Here is a 15091-nt window from a genome sequence, read left to right as displayed (position 1 = left end):
ATGGGACTGTAAAATTCAGGTTCAGCAGAACTAAAGATCCTTGGCTATTTTCTCAAAAAAATGTTTATATCTTCATTTAATAGCCATGATGAAATGCCTGTAAGAGATTACAGGCTAATGGGAAAAGAGATAGGAGCTGTGATTGTACCAGCCTCGTGTTCTGGAGTGTTTTAATCTTTCTGAAACTTGGCTTCCAAATTGAGAATGGTTAAGCAGCTTTAATTCCTAATATTAAAAAAAAAAAAAAAATTAATGCCTATTACTTCTTATTAAGAGCAGTAAATGCATATGGATTAGCAATTCCCAGGCCTATCTGAAAATTAATGGGGTGAGAAGAGTACTTTGAAAATAAAGAATGTAGGGTGTTGTGTCAGAGAAACTTCTGGGCAACAAGGAGACTTCAGACTTCAGCTTAGGAACTCTTTCTGCTATTGCCATGCTGCTGATTTAAACAGTCTTCCCTGACAAACAGTTGCTTATAGCTGAAGAGTCTAAAGCAAGATTCATGCTTGTAGTTAGAATATGCTAGAATAAGTTTCTCTTTGCAGGAAAACAGATAAAACCACTTAAGTAGTAAGCTCAGTATCCTAGCACAGTGCATACATCGATCCTAGTACACTTGTGCATACATGGATGTGTGAAAATGTGGGTGTCTTTCTGATAATTTTTTATGACAGCAAGTATATGAGTATGCTCTGTATATGAGCAGTTCTCAATTTCAGTATTTTTGTCAGTATACACAATTGCTGAAAGACAAGTTTGTAACTAGACCTTTGACTACCTTCTGGCACTGTGCTTAAAGTGAGCTTTTGCCTTTTTTAAGAAAGAGTGTGGGTTTTTTAGAAAGTATGTACCATGTCTGCCTTGGGAAAGTAAATATCACAGCAGGAAAATAGTTGAAAGGAAGAAACAAGCATTTTATATATGTGATAAGCTTTTAAGGGTTTTTTAATCTTTTCCCTGTGGTTTTTCTGGCTTTTTTTTCTTTCTCTTTGTCCTGTCTGTACTCCCTATAGAGTATCACTAGCATGGGAATTTTAAGTTGTGATAATCATTGTGCTTCATTGTTTAAAACAAAACAAAACAAAGCAAAAAATTACAGATGATACCTTCAACAGGATATTTGCAAGTAGCTGTCCTAAAATGTGCCTACTTGCCACTTAATGTAGCTGAAATCAAAATCTCATTTTTATTGTACACCCTGTTCACAACTTGTTGGGTATTTGTAAACAATTACTAAGAGACTATCAGTGCCATAAACTTTTTCTGAGTGCAGCTAACCTAACTTAAAGGATTTGGTTTACAGTGAACCCTCTTCCTTCCTTCACCTGCTTTTCCTTCTGGTTTTTCACAGCTGCAAAGCAATGCCTGCAATGACATAGGAAAGCCTAAACAGGGAATTGAAGCAAATAGTCCTGACAAATGTGAAGGCTCCTGTCTAAAATACCATCTTGTATCTTACACATCTCCATGGTGAGGTAAAGAGAGTAGGCACTAAGGTGATATACAACAGCTGGAACACTGCTGTGTAGAGTAGGAAAGGTGTTGAAGGTTCAGAAGAATCTGCAAGATTTGTGTGTTCAGTGGACGTGATGGCCTGAAGAGCTGTGTCAACTCAAGTCCAGTTTCCGTAGTAGCTTCTTACAATTTCAAAGTATCTGTGGCAGGATGGTGGTTATGAAGACAAGGTGTGAGGATGGGGTAGAAGGATTGACAGCTTGATGTTAGCCATGTTTAGTTTCAGTTCATTGGAAAATTCCCGTGAGAAAATGCCTCAGATGAAATATAGTTGTTACCAGATACAGCAGATGTAGTAATTTTTTGCAGGAATTAGCAAAATTATCTTATAAGCACATGCATATATTTCACTTTGCAATCTGAAGGAAATAAATTAGTCTGATAAAAGAGTTTTTAAAGAAAGAATTGCTGAATCAATTCTATTTCCAGGAAGTCTGTTGAGAAGCTTCAGTTTTGTTCAAAGCCTATATAGAGATGTTACATCACTGAATCTACCAATAAGGCAAATCTGGACATAGTAGGTCAAAGCAAAATGGTTGTAAAATTCGTAGCTGAATGTGTTTCTACTTAATTACAATCCAGTTAAAGGGGAAAAAAATGCTTTTCCTGGTTATTAAAGCCTTTCAGCAGGACAGATAGTGTGTACCTGTAAAACACTTTGTATGGCTTTATACTGTTAGATAAAATGTTTTTATATCAGATTAGGTGATTTTTTGTTGGTTTGTTTTCTGCTAGACTTTTAAGGTTCCATTCTTTCCTGAGGCATTCATCCCATCAACTCAATAGACAAGAGTTGTATGAATAAAAGTAGGAAGTGGTTTTGTAATTAGAGTCCAACATAATGCAGATGTTTCTCCAGAAGACTTAATTTGGGTCATCTCGGCCAGTTTCACTGACTTCATTATCCAAGTGTTTATTGTTACCTGTAATCATGTGAACCTGCTTCATGTGAACCTGCTTCAAGGACTGAACTCTTGGCAGCAGACTTGCTTCCCTTCCCTCCTTGGTGTTGCTCCTCAAACCTGCTCCTGAGGCAGAAGCTGTTGTCTGAGGATTGCAATGTCTGCCAGTTTGCCACCAGGCAGATGAAGCTGTGTCAGCCAAGTGTGTATTTATGTAATCAGTATTTTTTCTACATTACTGTCTTTCTTGGATCTCTCAAATGTGTCTGCTGTGAATCCTCTAAAATGGGACTGCTGAATTCCTTTGGCAAGTCTGAAGTTTGTGTGAAGATCTTGAGTTTTTTTCTTCCTCCTCCCATTTAATGCAATTCATTTCCTTGGACTCCTCCTGGGAAAATTCAGCTGTTCAGGTGGGAGGTGGCTTTAGGCAGCAACTGGGAGTTGGCTGTGCCCTGTCACACTGTTTTTTTATGGATACAGGTCTCCCTTGAGTATTGACTATTCTGTTGAAACAAATAATACATTATCCAGAAATAATGTATATTTCTGATTATAAAGCATCTTGACTTTATTTTTCTGAACTTGGAAGGAGAGTGTTGAGACTGGAAATTTGTAACTTCTTCTGTTTTAAGTATCATTATATACAATGGGAAAGGCAGTTGGGTGAGGTAATGTTCCCTGAAATAGAATTACTGATTTTGTTTGTCATTTTGAGGGCTTTTGGATAGCTTGCTTTACAGCAGAGGTATTTCTAAGTGCTGGACTGTTTTAAGAAGCCTTTTCTGGGACATAACTTTAAAAAAAGTCTGTCTCCCTGTTTTGTCTAGCATATTCTCTAAATTTGGGATAATCCTCAGATTAGTTGAGGAACTGGTATGTTTAAAAACCAAAAAAATACAGGGTTACCTACAGTCATTGGACTAATAACAATTAGTAATCCCTCAATTTTCTTCAGAGTGCTACCCCTGTTCTCTTGAATGATGGGCTATAAGCAAATAATGTATTGGTGTATTACTGCAATCTGAAACAAGATAACAGAAGTGTAATATTTTTTAGAAGCAGAAAAATTGTTACTGAGATATTCTTTAAGAATACGGAGTGTAAAAATTCTAGTACTCCTGAATATTTCTGGGATAGTCCACAATGAATGTTCTCTTATGAAAAATAATGCAGTTGCTTGAGTACTACCAGGAGTGTGGTGTGTGTTGTGTCATAATCTGTCACATCCCCCAAAATAATTTTTAATTTAATATATAATTCTCCTGTCCCACAAAACTAAGGACAATTTTTGGGATTATTTTTTAAAATAACATATTTCTAGGTATAGGGTAAATCTTGTATTTCTGGTGTCCTGGTTTGTCCTAGGTCTTTGGGCTGGGGTAATGACTGGTGTTTAGATAGCTCTGTGTCTCCCAGAGATATCCCTGCAGTTTCTGTGGCAAGCTGCCATCTTTTCTGCTCCAATCATGGGACCTTTCAGTTTCTCTTTTCAGGGAGTGTTTTCTAGCCAGTTTACTTAATTTCTGATGTTAAGAAATGTTCTGTGGATGTTTTGAGCCCTTCAGCCACAGTGAATAATTCATTAACAAATCACAAACTGAGATCTTTTGCACAGACTGTCAAACATTATTTCCATTTTAACAACTTTTAACTGAAGATAGAGCTATAGTGTCAGATAGGCATTTGGCTCTGGAGCTTTTCTGTATGGATAGTTAAACTCTAGTTCAGAGTTAAAAGAAAAATATCTATTTCCATCTGACTAGGTTGTTACACTTGGAGTTTGTCAAATAAGCAAGTTTAAAAAAAAACCCATATCTCTAATTCTTTTTTTTTTTTTTTCTTTTAAAGTCTAGAGACTCCATCAAGTTGGATGACCTGAAGGCAGAAGTGTCCCCACGGATTTCAGCAGAAGATCTGATAGACTTGTGTGAGCTGACAGGACCCAGCCATTCCAAAACACCTGTTAAGAAAACAAAGCCCAGCAAGCCAAAGCTGCTGGTGGTGGACATCCGTAACAGTGAGGAGTATCCTTCAGATCTGAGTGCCAGCCTTGCTGAGCCCTGCCTGTGCCCATTGCTGAGCCCTGCCTGTGCCCATTGTGAGCCCTGCCTGTGCCCATTGTGAACCCTGCCCGTGCCCATTGCTGACCTCTGCCCGTGCCCATTGCTGAGCCCTGCCTGTGCCCATTGCTGAGCCCTGCCTGTGCCCGTTGCTGAGCCCTGCCTGTGCCCATTGCTGAGCCCTGCCTGTGCCCATTGCTGAGCCCTGCCTGTGCCCATTGTGAACCCTGCCTGTGCCCATTGCTGAGCCCTGCCTGTGCCCATTGTGAACCCTGCCTGTGCCCATTGCTGAACCCTGCCTGTGCCAATTGTGAACCCTGCCTGTGCCCATTGCTGACCTCTGCCTGTGCCCATTGCTGAGCCCTGCCTGTGCCCATTGCTGAGCCCTGCCTGTGCCCATTGCTGAGCCCTGCCTGTGCCCATTGTGAGCCCTGCCTGTGCCCGTTGCTGAGCCCTGCCTGTGCCCGTTGCTGAGCCCTGCCTGTGCCCATTGTGAACCCTGCCTGTGCCCATTGTGAACCCCTGCCTGTGCCCATTGCTGAACCCCTGCCTGTGCCCATTGCTGAGCCCTGCCTGTGCCCATTGCTGAACCCTGCCTGTGCCCATTGCTGCACCCTGCCTGTGCCAATTGCTTCCTCTCTGTCTGCAGGCTGGTGTGTTAGAGTGGCGCATGATGGAGAGAGAGAGGTCTGGTAGAGCTGGAGTGGAAGTGCTGAAGGCCAGGGGGTTTCAGCATGGAGAGGCCTGGTTTGCAGACCAGAGGACAAATCAATTTTTCCCTTCCCATTGTAAATTGTGGGCTTAGTGAAATCACTTTGTACCAGTAGCACAAGTGCTTTAATGCTACATTTTTCTTTAGAACAGGTTTTGTCAGCAGACCTTCCCCATTTAATATGACCAATATTTTGGAAAGGTGTGAGGCTTTCCAATTAAATGGAAGTGAGATAGAGAAAAGTTGATAGCTGATGTGCTTTGCCAGTCCCTGAGTGGAAAATTTATTCCTTTTGAGTGCCTTCTAGCTACGTCAGGTAATGCAACCGTGTAGCCATCCTAAGTTCTCTAGTACTGATAGTCAGAAAAGAGTTAAAGGTGTTTTGGAGCTGTGTTTTTACCAGGGTCACTACCCTGTCTACACCTTTCATGTGTTTCTTTTCAAGTGTAGTTCTTTGCATAAGGAGTATTTTTTTAAATTCTTTGGTTTGTTTTTTTTTTTTTCCTGAAATGGTGTAGTTGCAGGACTGGGATTATTTGCATTTTGGGAGGGGTAATCCTTCTTAAAGATGTTTTGTTATGTTTGAAGTTTGTAGTAGACTGAAATGTGCTGCCCTTTATATAATAGGTGGACTGATATCCTAACACCCATCTGGTATTAACAGGTAGGAAGTGCCACTAAAAAGGCAGCCTGGTAGGTAGTAAAATTGCCCTTGAATGTACTGGTTACTATATCATTTGCAGAAGAAAATATCTGGCATGCAGGATATTATCAAATTGTCAGCAGTTATGAATATACATGGGAAACCATAAGAATATTGCATTCAGTGTCCTGTTCATTCTCAAAATAAGGAAACAGGCTTTGTGTTTGTCACAAAATTTCAACCAATTAAGATAGGATCAGACTTTATGTTTCTGTGGTGTGTGTTTTAAATGATAGACCGCTGTGGTGTGATTCAAAAATATGATCATTTTGTATATTTTGGTTTTAGTCTTTTTCCCCAAGCATGTCTATCATGCTAAACTTTGCTTTCACTTTGTTTTCTTAGTGCTTTGAGAAAAGCATGAGAGGACTTCCAACAAGTATCAAACATGCTTCATATTTCATAATATGACCCACATGAAAGCTGAGAGATTGTTTTGTAACGAACCTCATCTTGCAAGGCCAAGACCTACCAGCACTGTTTCAGTTGGCCAGCAATTCTTCTAAGGCTTATTTCATTAAGCATGTTAGCAGATACATTGGCAGCCTTCCATTCCTGTTTTGAAAGTTATAGCTGCATATTTATGGTCTCTCAGGCTGTACCACAAAATCCTGGCCTTTTTGTTAATTGTCTTAGCAATTAGAACTTTTTTAAAGGCTAGTTCATGTTTCTCTAGGGGTACTCAGTAGCTTAAGTAACTAAATTTGTCCGAAGTTATTTTCTGTCTAAATGATGATCATTTCAGAACCTAATCAATAGCTTTGGGAGTTATGTGGTTATAAATGGGGTTGGGAAAATGGGATTGGCACAGAGGAGTGAAGGAGGGATATCATTTTCCCATTCAAAATAGAAATAAACTGATAACATCAATGAATGGTGCATGATCCTATTTTGTTCTTTCAGATGTTTTTATATAGCCATGCTTTTCCCACACTATAACAATGATGATCATAAAACTGCTACGTAAATAATGAGAAACAAATGCTACTATTACTCTAAGTCAGTTGAATCTTACCCCTATTTAAGGCAGCTCCTTTATTTAATAGAATTCTGGGATTTAATTATAAATTTAACTAGCTTTCTGCAAGTACAATAATAGAGTGACTAATCTCAGTATTTGACATTGTGTATATTTTTGCAGAACTTTGCTGTTTCTCACCTCTACAAAGCTGTTTTTGCTTATAGCTGGGGAAAGGGATTGTTCCAGGCATGTGTGTCCAGTCTATGAAAGTAATTTAGGGTTTTGTCAAGGCCATAGTGCATTTTCAAATTCATTAAAAGCTAGCTAGGTAGTAGTAGTCCAACTCAATTTTTATTTAAGAGACGTTCGCATTCAATATTTATTTATAAAATCTTGTTCATCCTCTGAAATTGAAGGACAGCTAACTGTGATATCTCAGAGATTTTTGCGTTTTGCTTTTCAATACCCATTACACACTTGCTTTTAGCGGGACTGCAGATAATATACATGGTGCTCCTTGTCTGGGAATCTGAGGTCATATACATTAGAATTTCAGTTTGTATCAAAATAGTAGAGGACTTGTGAGGGTTGACAGGAAGTTTGAGCATATTCCTGATAATCCCTGTTTAGTTTTGGTTCTCATTTTAAGTACTTCGTTCTTTTTGCGTAAAGTGCCTCTGGAAGAGGTGCTTCAGCTGCTTATTGGTATTTGGCTCCTCTTAGCAGAGTAGAGTTGAAGTGAAATCCACAAAATTAGGTGTCCTGGGGATATTGGCTCTTTAGTACTAAGTATTTCATTTAGCAGATCATTTTCTGTAGTGCTGTGCTGTGTCCTTTTTTGAACCAAACAGCTTTTCATTCTGTGCTTGCTTTCATAGGTTGTGTTGGAAGGTTTTTCTCCATATGATTAAACAGTAAATGAGGTTTGTCAAAATATGGTGTCACAAAAACCCAATGGTGCTGTATCATGGCAGCCAGGATGAACAGCAGGTTCATCCTGCAGCTATTCATGCTCCACAGGTTTCTCTGCCTTTCAGACCTCCTTAACTGATCCTGCTAAGCTTTAACCGTGGCCACATCTCTGGCAGCATCAATGTCCCTTTTGCATCAGCATTTACTGCAGAAGGGGATCTCATCCAGTGCCCAGCGACTGCCACACTGCAGAGCTTCAAAGGAAGAGTTGTGGTGATTGTAGGAAATGCAGTGAAGAACACAGCTGCTGTAAGTATATTGCTGTCATGTGTGTTTTTATCCTTAGACATACATCAATAGCAAGCATATGGCAGCAGTAAAATAAATGCCAGAGTCTGGAAAATTTAGATTAGAGTTTTGTGTATGATGACAGGATTTGGGGTGGTGTTTTTGTTGTTGCTCATTTCTGCTTCTAGACAAAGACATTTCCCTTAAGTTTGTCCACATCTGAGAAGGTTTATGTTTTGAAATGAAATTGCTGAACGTCTTCTTCAGCTTTAAAATCTTTATTGTTGTCATGCTGGAGAAGTGCCATCAGCATTTCTATTGTGCATCAGTAAGAGCTTTCAAAATTGGCCTGCATTTACTTTTTGTGGAGTAGGAAGGACACATAAGGTGAGTGGGATGGGGACAGTACATTATGAAGTGCAAAGGAAATAATATATAATTCATATTCCTACTAGTAAGAAACCATGTATTGCCCATTTTTTAGAATCACTTATTCCTGCAGTTGTGCTTAGTGAAGAGGAAAATGGTCCTTACTGGTAACTTCGGTATGATATATTTACTGTCAGTGCCTTTAGCTAGACAGGAAGAATATTCAAACTTGCCTGTTTCTTTCTAGAAAAAAATATTTGATGGTGTTGAGAACTGCCAGAGGAACAAGTGAAAGTGCCTAAGTATTTCTTTCACTGTACTTCTCTCAGATGAAGAAAAGTTATCCTTTTTTTTTCAGACACACTCTTAATTATGGTTTAACTTTAGTTCACTGTTTCTTAAGCCTGTTTACTCAAAGGACATGAACTGTAACCCTGATATGACAAGGAGTGCTGTGAATCATTAAAAGGTCTTCGTGTCAGGAACAGAAGCATCAGCCTGACACGTGGTGTTCATTTAATACTTGTAGGGAGTTGTAAGTACATGGAGAAATCCCCTTTATTAACCTGCATTTCATCATCTAGAAAATTAACTTGTGATATGTATCAGGTTTCTTAAATACTAACAGAGATGGCATGAAAGAGGCTGTAAAGCATCTCTCACATAGTTTCAGTAATGAGTATGTGGCTTTGTGTGTGAATCCAGGTAATTTCATCTTTTTTGATGTTTCAAAATTTTTGTAATGAACATGAAATATTTCCTTTGCTGTGCAGCTAAAGAAATCTTGCAGTGTGCTTAGTGTAAGTACTTTGGTCACAGGGGAGGTGCTGTCTTAGCCTCTAAACCCAGATTTTCAGCAGTCAAGACAATGTTGACCCAGAATTGTCAACATTATAGCTTTCCATAAAGAAGAAATGCTGCTTTGACTCTTGGTTTGCTTTCAGGATTCTTGAATCCATAGCAAAAGAGTTTTGAGCTTTAAATAGTAACAAAATACTGGATTGACCAGTCTGAGCACAAATTAATTCAATACTAAACCCTAAATACTGGTTGGAACTCACCAGCTCTATCACACCCTTAAAGTACATATAACACCAGCCTCAATTTGACTGTGTAGATAACACCTTTTGTGGATAATTTTTTAAGACCAGTTTCAGTTTTACTCTGTACAGTTGCATGGAACTACTGTCACACCCAAGCTATGGTGTTCAAGGTTTGACAAGAGCCATAGTTTTTACCTAATAAATTTTACTAGGTAATCCAATCAGAGGAAAAAAGTTAAAAGTGAATGCATGGAAACAAAACCAGTTTTTTTCCATGTTATAAGATGCTCAACTTTAAATGTGTATTTTCTAAGCAGGGGTATGTATTTCCAGATGAAATGAGATGAGCCAAAAATTGTAACTTCTGCCATAAAGGAGAATTTTTCAGAAGTGTTCACTGATATTTAGTCCACTAAAAATTTGGAGATTACTATATGTTTCGTTTAAATTTATATAGGACTGAGAGGCAGGGGTAAGTGTGGAAAAACACTTATGTTTATGGGGCTGTTTGTAATTAGAAGGTTGAATCTTCCAATTGTGCTTCATATGAGCAGCCTACTTGGCATCACTTAAAAATAATTTAAAGAGCAAAGTGAAGTATAGTGAGCAGACCTGTTGACAAAGTCTTTTTGCACTTTGTTTCTGTTTCTATTTTTTGCATTTGATTTGGCGCCAGATTATAAAACATTTAAATGGGAAAGAAAATGCTGTCTAGAATTATTATATTCTGAATAGAATATGAGATGTGAGAGGGAAAACTGAAAGCTTCACCCCAGCACTGATCCAGCAAGAGGATAAGGAAGGCAGCAGAGTCTCATAGTGCCTCTGGATCTGCAGCTCTGGCTCTAGTTGAACACTCCCTTAGTACAGAATTAAAACAGAGTAATCCTGCATGCTAAGCCATTGATGCTACTAACCCTAAAAATTAAATTAATATATTGACTGATGTACAAGAGCCTTACTGAATGCACCATTAGCAGCATGAAGATATTGAAAAAGCGGTATTGTGTGGTGATGTTTGGCTCACACTTCTCTGGAGAATATTCCTGCCTTTCAGCTGCTTCTCACTTGGTGCCAGCCTTTCTTCCAGGTTTTTCTAGGCACTTGTTAACAGAGCAGATATTTGTTTTTCTCTGAAAACAGCAGGAAGCCTCCACATAAAGGGCATTATTTTGGAGTTCATCAATCAGATTCTATTTTCATCTTTGACTTGTGGATATGTTAAATGGCAGCATATCCTAAGTGAGTTGAATGCCCCTTTCCCACCTCCATAGACAGATAAGCACCTTGTAAATTCCGTTATGGACAAGGGATCATTACAGTTGGGAATATAACAGTTAAATGGGCAATAAGTGTTCAGCTCTGGCTTCTTCTTTGGTCTAGGACAAACAACATGTCTCCTGATTTTTGTCACTTTGAAAGTCAGAGATACAGCAAGTAAAAAGGTGGATTATAGTTATGCATATGTAGAACAGGGATTATTCTGGGTCTTTTTGTTGAAGGGTGACATTACTTCATCTTCCCTCCTTCAGGCAGCTTTGAGGTGCTAAGCCATTATCTGTTTCCATTTCAAACTTTTGTCCATATTACTGCAATGTTGACTGAATTTAAAACAGGAGAAATACCTTACCTGACACTAAATCATTCTCTAGTAATTTAATTTTGACAGTGGCATACTTCTATTTCTGTCACATGGTTGTTTAATAAATGTGTTTCCCCCAGTGGTTTAATATATGTGCTTTATTGTCAGCTAAAGGCTATGACAGAATAAAATATACAGGATGCTTAAACTGTGTAATAATTAGCAACTTATTTATGTTCTGCTTGGAAGAAGACAGATAAGCTGTAAGTCAAAGCTTTAAAAAATCTGTCTTTATAGCTGAGAAATAAATTCTAAATTGTAAATTCTAATTGTTACATCGATTACTTTTTGTCTAGATGAGTTATGCTGCTATAAATATATTGTCTAGACAACTTCTGTAAGTTACTGAAGCAAAGTAGTCATTCTTGCTGCATTGCAATAGCTAATAGATAAAATACATTAATGATCTCCAAAACAAAGACAAGTTCTGATTTTCCATTAGATCTTTCTGACCCTTTTCAAGGCAAGAGGGAGAGGGTCAAATTCAAAATTCCTTTTGTATAACATATTCTTAGCTTGGAAAAAAAAAAAATTTCTATATGAAAATAGAATATAGCATTTCCTCTCTCCTGGTACATTTTCAGAAATTCATTTCTGCTTATATGAAGACTGAGGCACATAGGTTAAAGTGTCTGGTTACTACTGAATTTGTGTGATTTTATTGTCATCTTCCCCAGGCCTTACTAAAAGCCCTTGCCAGAGAAACAAGTCCTTGCATGATTTCTTCAGTTATAAACTTGTCTAAAAGTCACAAATGGATACCTATGAAGCTTCACAGGGTGATCTGAAGATTAGGAGTTGCATAGGATACTAAAGGACAGGTGCTTCTTTAAACAAATACATTTATTTGAAGGGCCTAATGAAATCTCTGGAGTGCAAGCAAACAGATATTAGGCAATAAACTTCTGGAGATGCTTCCACTATACATCTTTTAGACTCTGTTTCCCTGTAAATAGTTTCTGCAGAAAAGGGAACAATTGGAATGAGAACTCTTCTCTTTGCAGGGATGGAGGGGCCCCTTATGATTCCCAGAATGGCTCTTTCATGTTTGTTTTGTTAAGGCCCCATTCTCCATCTGCATTCAGGCTCAGAGCCTACTGGAAACACCAGAGCCTCCTTGTTGCCTTTAAAGAGGAAGAGATTAAGCTTGTCCTTTGAAAAGTTTGGAACATTTTAGTTAATCAGCAACAATCCTTCTGGTTGTAACTCTCCCCAATAAGTCTTCATTAAGAATTAAGTCTTCATTATTTTATTCTGTAAATTTAGCCCTTGTTATTATTGTAACAAGTGTAATGTATGCATGCTTTCCTTCATGGAGAGAGAGCAGCCCTGCTGCTGTTGCCAGTGCCTGCTCTCCACACAGCCTGAGAGAGCCCTTGGGCTGCCAGCCAGGAGCTGTGCTGTGCTGTTGCCACTCTGCCCCTGGCTTTGGCCAGGGAGCACTGAATGCCTCAGGTACAGCAGTGAGGACCTAAATCTGTCATTGCCACAGCCAGCTATGAAAGAGGAAGGGACAAAAATGCAAGATCTTAGAGGCAGAATTTGGGTGTTCCTTTTCCTCTGAAGTAAGTGCCAAGAAATGCAGGCTAATTCTAGAACTCCAAAATAGGTTCTCTTTTTTAATTTTTTACTGAGACCAATGGTAGCAGCCACTGGAAATTTTAGCTGTTGTTTGGCCTGTGTGCCTTACTATGCAGAGGTCTGGATGCTTCTGGAATGAGGAATCAGGGACCCCTTGGCTTTCCCTATGAAAATATCTCTGAGAGATGCTGGCAAGCAGGATGTCAGCTCTTTTCAATCATCTGAGGACAGGGAAGGTGGGAGAATGGTGAACCTGAATCTTGGCGTGGTGCTGTCAGGCTGTGGTTATAGTCTTTGTGGACTGCAGCTCTGAAAGAGTGCTCTTGTCCTTGATGGAGCTTGCATAGATGAGGTTGTATCCATGTTGTTTAGGGCTGCTGCATTATGACAGAATTTTCACTTTCTGGGGCTGTTTCTCAGCTCTGAGACCGAGTTTTGTGTTTCCTGGTATTCCAGTTCAGAGAATCTGAAATGGTGATAACTGAAATAGACATGGTAATGAAATATAAATATTTGTTATATATTTGATATATTTGTTATATATCCTTTGTGTAAGGATATACCAGCCAGAATGGTGCTGGTAAATTTGGCAAATACAATATCCATGCTGCTTGTCTGGAGCAATGTCATTTTGCATTTCTCTAAACTGTATCTGAACCAGCCTTTGAATGGGATGGACTGACTGACTGCTGCAGGAAGGTTTGAGTAGAAACTGGACAAAACTTGCAGTTTGGGTTGTGTTAGGAGAAAGTACTACAAATCACAAAGAAATGTTTTTCATTATCAAGTACTTCTCTGACCATTTTTCAAGATCTAAGACAATCCATAGACCTGGGGGGAGGCGGTAGAATCTTTCACAAAGACTCATATTTACTTTTTTTATATCCAAGCCAGCTGTTACGTCTCTTTTCAAAATTACATATTTATGTTCCCTAACAGCTTTTTTAATTTTCTGTTGAGTGAAAAGTAGAGTAGTTTTATTTCTGTATTTTCATTTTACATTCCCTTCCTCTATAATGTGTGCACTGCATTTATTTTGTTCAGTATGAATTAGCTGTGCTACAGCAGCTAAATATCTGCAACTGACTTTAATTTTCAAGTTCTCACTTTCAGCTGAGTTTTTTTTTAATGCATATGATTTCTAGATGGAAATTTTAAAATACATGTGTTTAAAATTTATCACTTGAAGAAGTTTGAGAAGTAGTAAGTTTACTCTTACTTTCATTCTCAGTAAAACTTGTTCTGAAACCAGCTATTAAATACCTGTTTGTTTAGGCTTATTTTCAAATCTTAGCATGTAAGTCCTTTAAGTTACTGCTGTGTTTTTGTACTGATGGAATGGAAAGTGTTCCCTTTTGGCCAGGTCTACATATAGAGAATTTTCCTTTGATCTTGCTAGAGCAGTTGGTTCTATGTTCCACCCCTCCCACCCCCTGGTATGTGTTTGCACCAAATTGTCTTTTCTGTGTTTGTTTTTTGACTTCCATTCGCTTTATGGTAATACTACAACCAACAACTTGGCACTGTTTTGTTGATATGGGAGGTTTTAGGTTACTGTCTTTTCCATGGTGTTTAAGTGTTATTTATCTGGAACCCTTTAATATAAGAAGTAGCTGACTAAAAATAATCTTGTGCACTGGATCTCTGTTGTGGCATATGGAGAGTGTTGTTTAAAAAGTTGCAAACTGATCACTTTGACTGTTGAGCTTTCAGAGGGGTGTAGGTGAGCTCCTGGACTGAAATCACCCAGACTGCAATTCCTGAGAGGTTTGTGTAGCATGAGTTTGCTAGTGAAATCTAGAAATAATCTTGTGGAAATGAATGAATACTATGAAATTTGATTGATATTTCTCCTCCAACTTCTCTTTTCCTTCTGACTCTTTTGGAGTAAGCTGTTAATATTTATCTATACACTTGTCACAGCGATCATTTTTTGTATTCTGGTGCAGGATGTTGCTCCTCCTTCCCTCCCAGCGTGCCCTTTAATTACAGCCTGTCACAGGAATGTCTGGCAGAGTGAATAATGTGTGCACAGCCCCTCGTTGCTGGCCCAAAGGGTGCTGGGAGTGGAGTGCTCACACTCACACCCTTGTGCTCTCACACTCTGCCGCAGACAGCCTGAAAACGTGACGTGCCTGGCATCAGACATGCAGCACTTGAAAGCTGTTCTTTGCTGCTTGGAGCAGGCTAGTAGAAACATTTTGATAAATTCTCCAGTGTGCAGATCATTTAGGTTCTTGATGGTGCTTAAAGGAGCAGTCCTGTTCTGCTATTTATATTGAGAGCATCACCAAGGCAGGGTAAAATCTTTAATATTTGCCCACATTTTGGTATGAATTTGCTGTGATCTTGTCTGTCTGTGAAAGCCTGACTTCTTGTACCTGCATTAAGAGTCTTAAC

The 15091-nt window shown here is 38.8% G+C and overlaps 1 protein-coding gene across 2 annotated transcripts in view; it reads left to right on the top strand.

Annotated features, from left to right (window-relative positions):
* Positions 1 to 15091, top strand: part of TBCK (TBC1 domain containing kinase) — an 87828-nt gene that overhangs the window by 69354 nt on the left and 3383 nt on the right. For both annotated transcript variants that reach the window (XM_064710924.1, XM_064710925.1), the window contains exons 24-25: positions 4269 to 4444; positions 7918 to 8077. In XM_064710924.1, the coding sequence (XP_064566994.1) occupies positions 4269 to 4444; positions 7918 to 8077 (336 nt within the window). The remainder of the gene's footprint in view (positions 1 to 4268; positions 4445 to 7917; positions 8078 to 15091) is intronic.

The sequence above is a fragment of the Zonotrichia leucophrys genome, chromosome 4 (assembly GCF_028769735.1).
Source record: "Zonotrichia leucophrys gambelii isolate GWCS_2022_RI chromosome 4, RI_Zleu_2.0, whole genome shotgun sequence".
NCBI lineage: Eukaryota > Metazoa > Chordata > Aves > Passeriformes > Passerellidae > Zonotrichia > Zonotrichia leucophrys.
The sequence above is the reverse complement of the archived record's forward strand: the minus strand, read 5'-3'. Positions and strand labels throughout refer to the sequence as shown.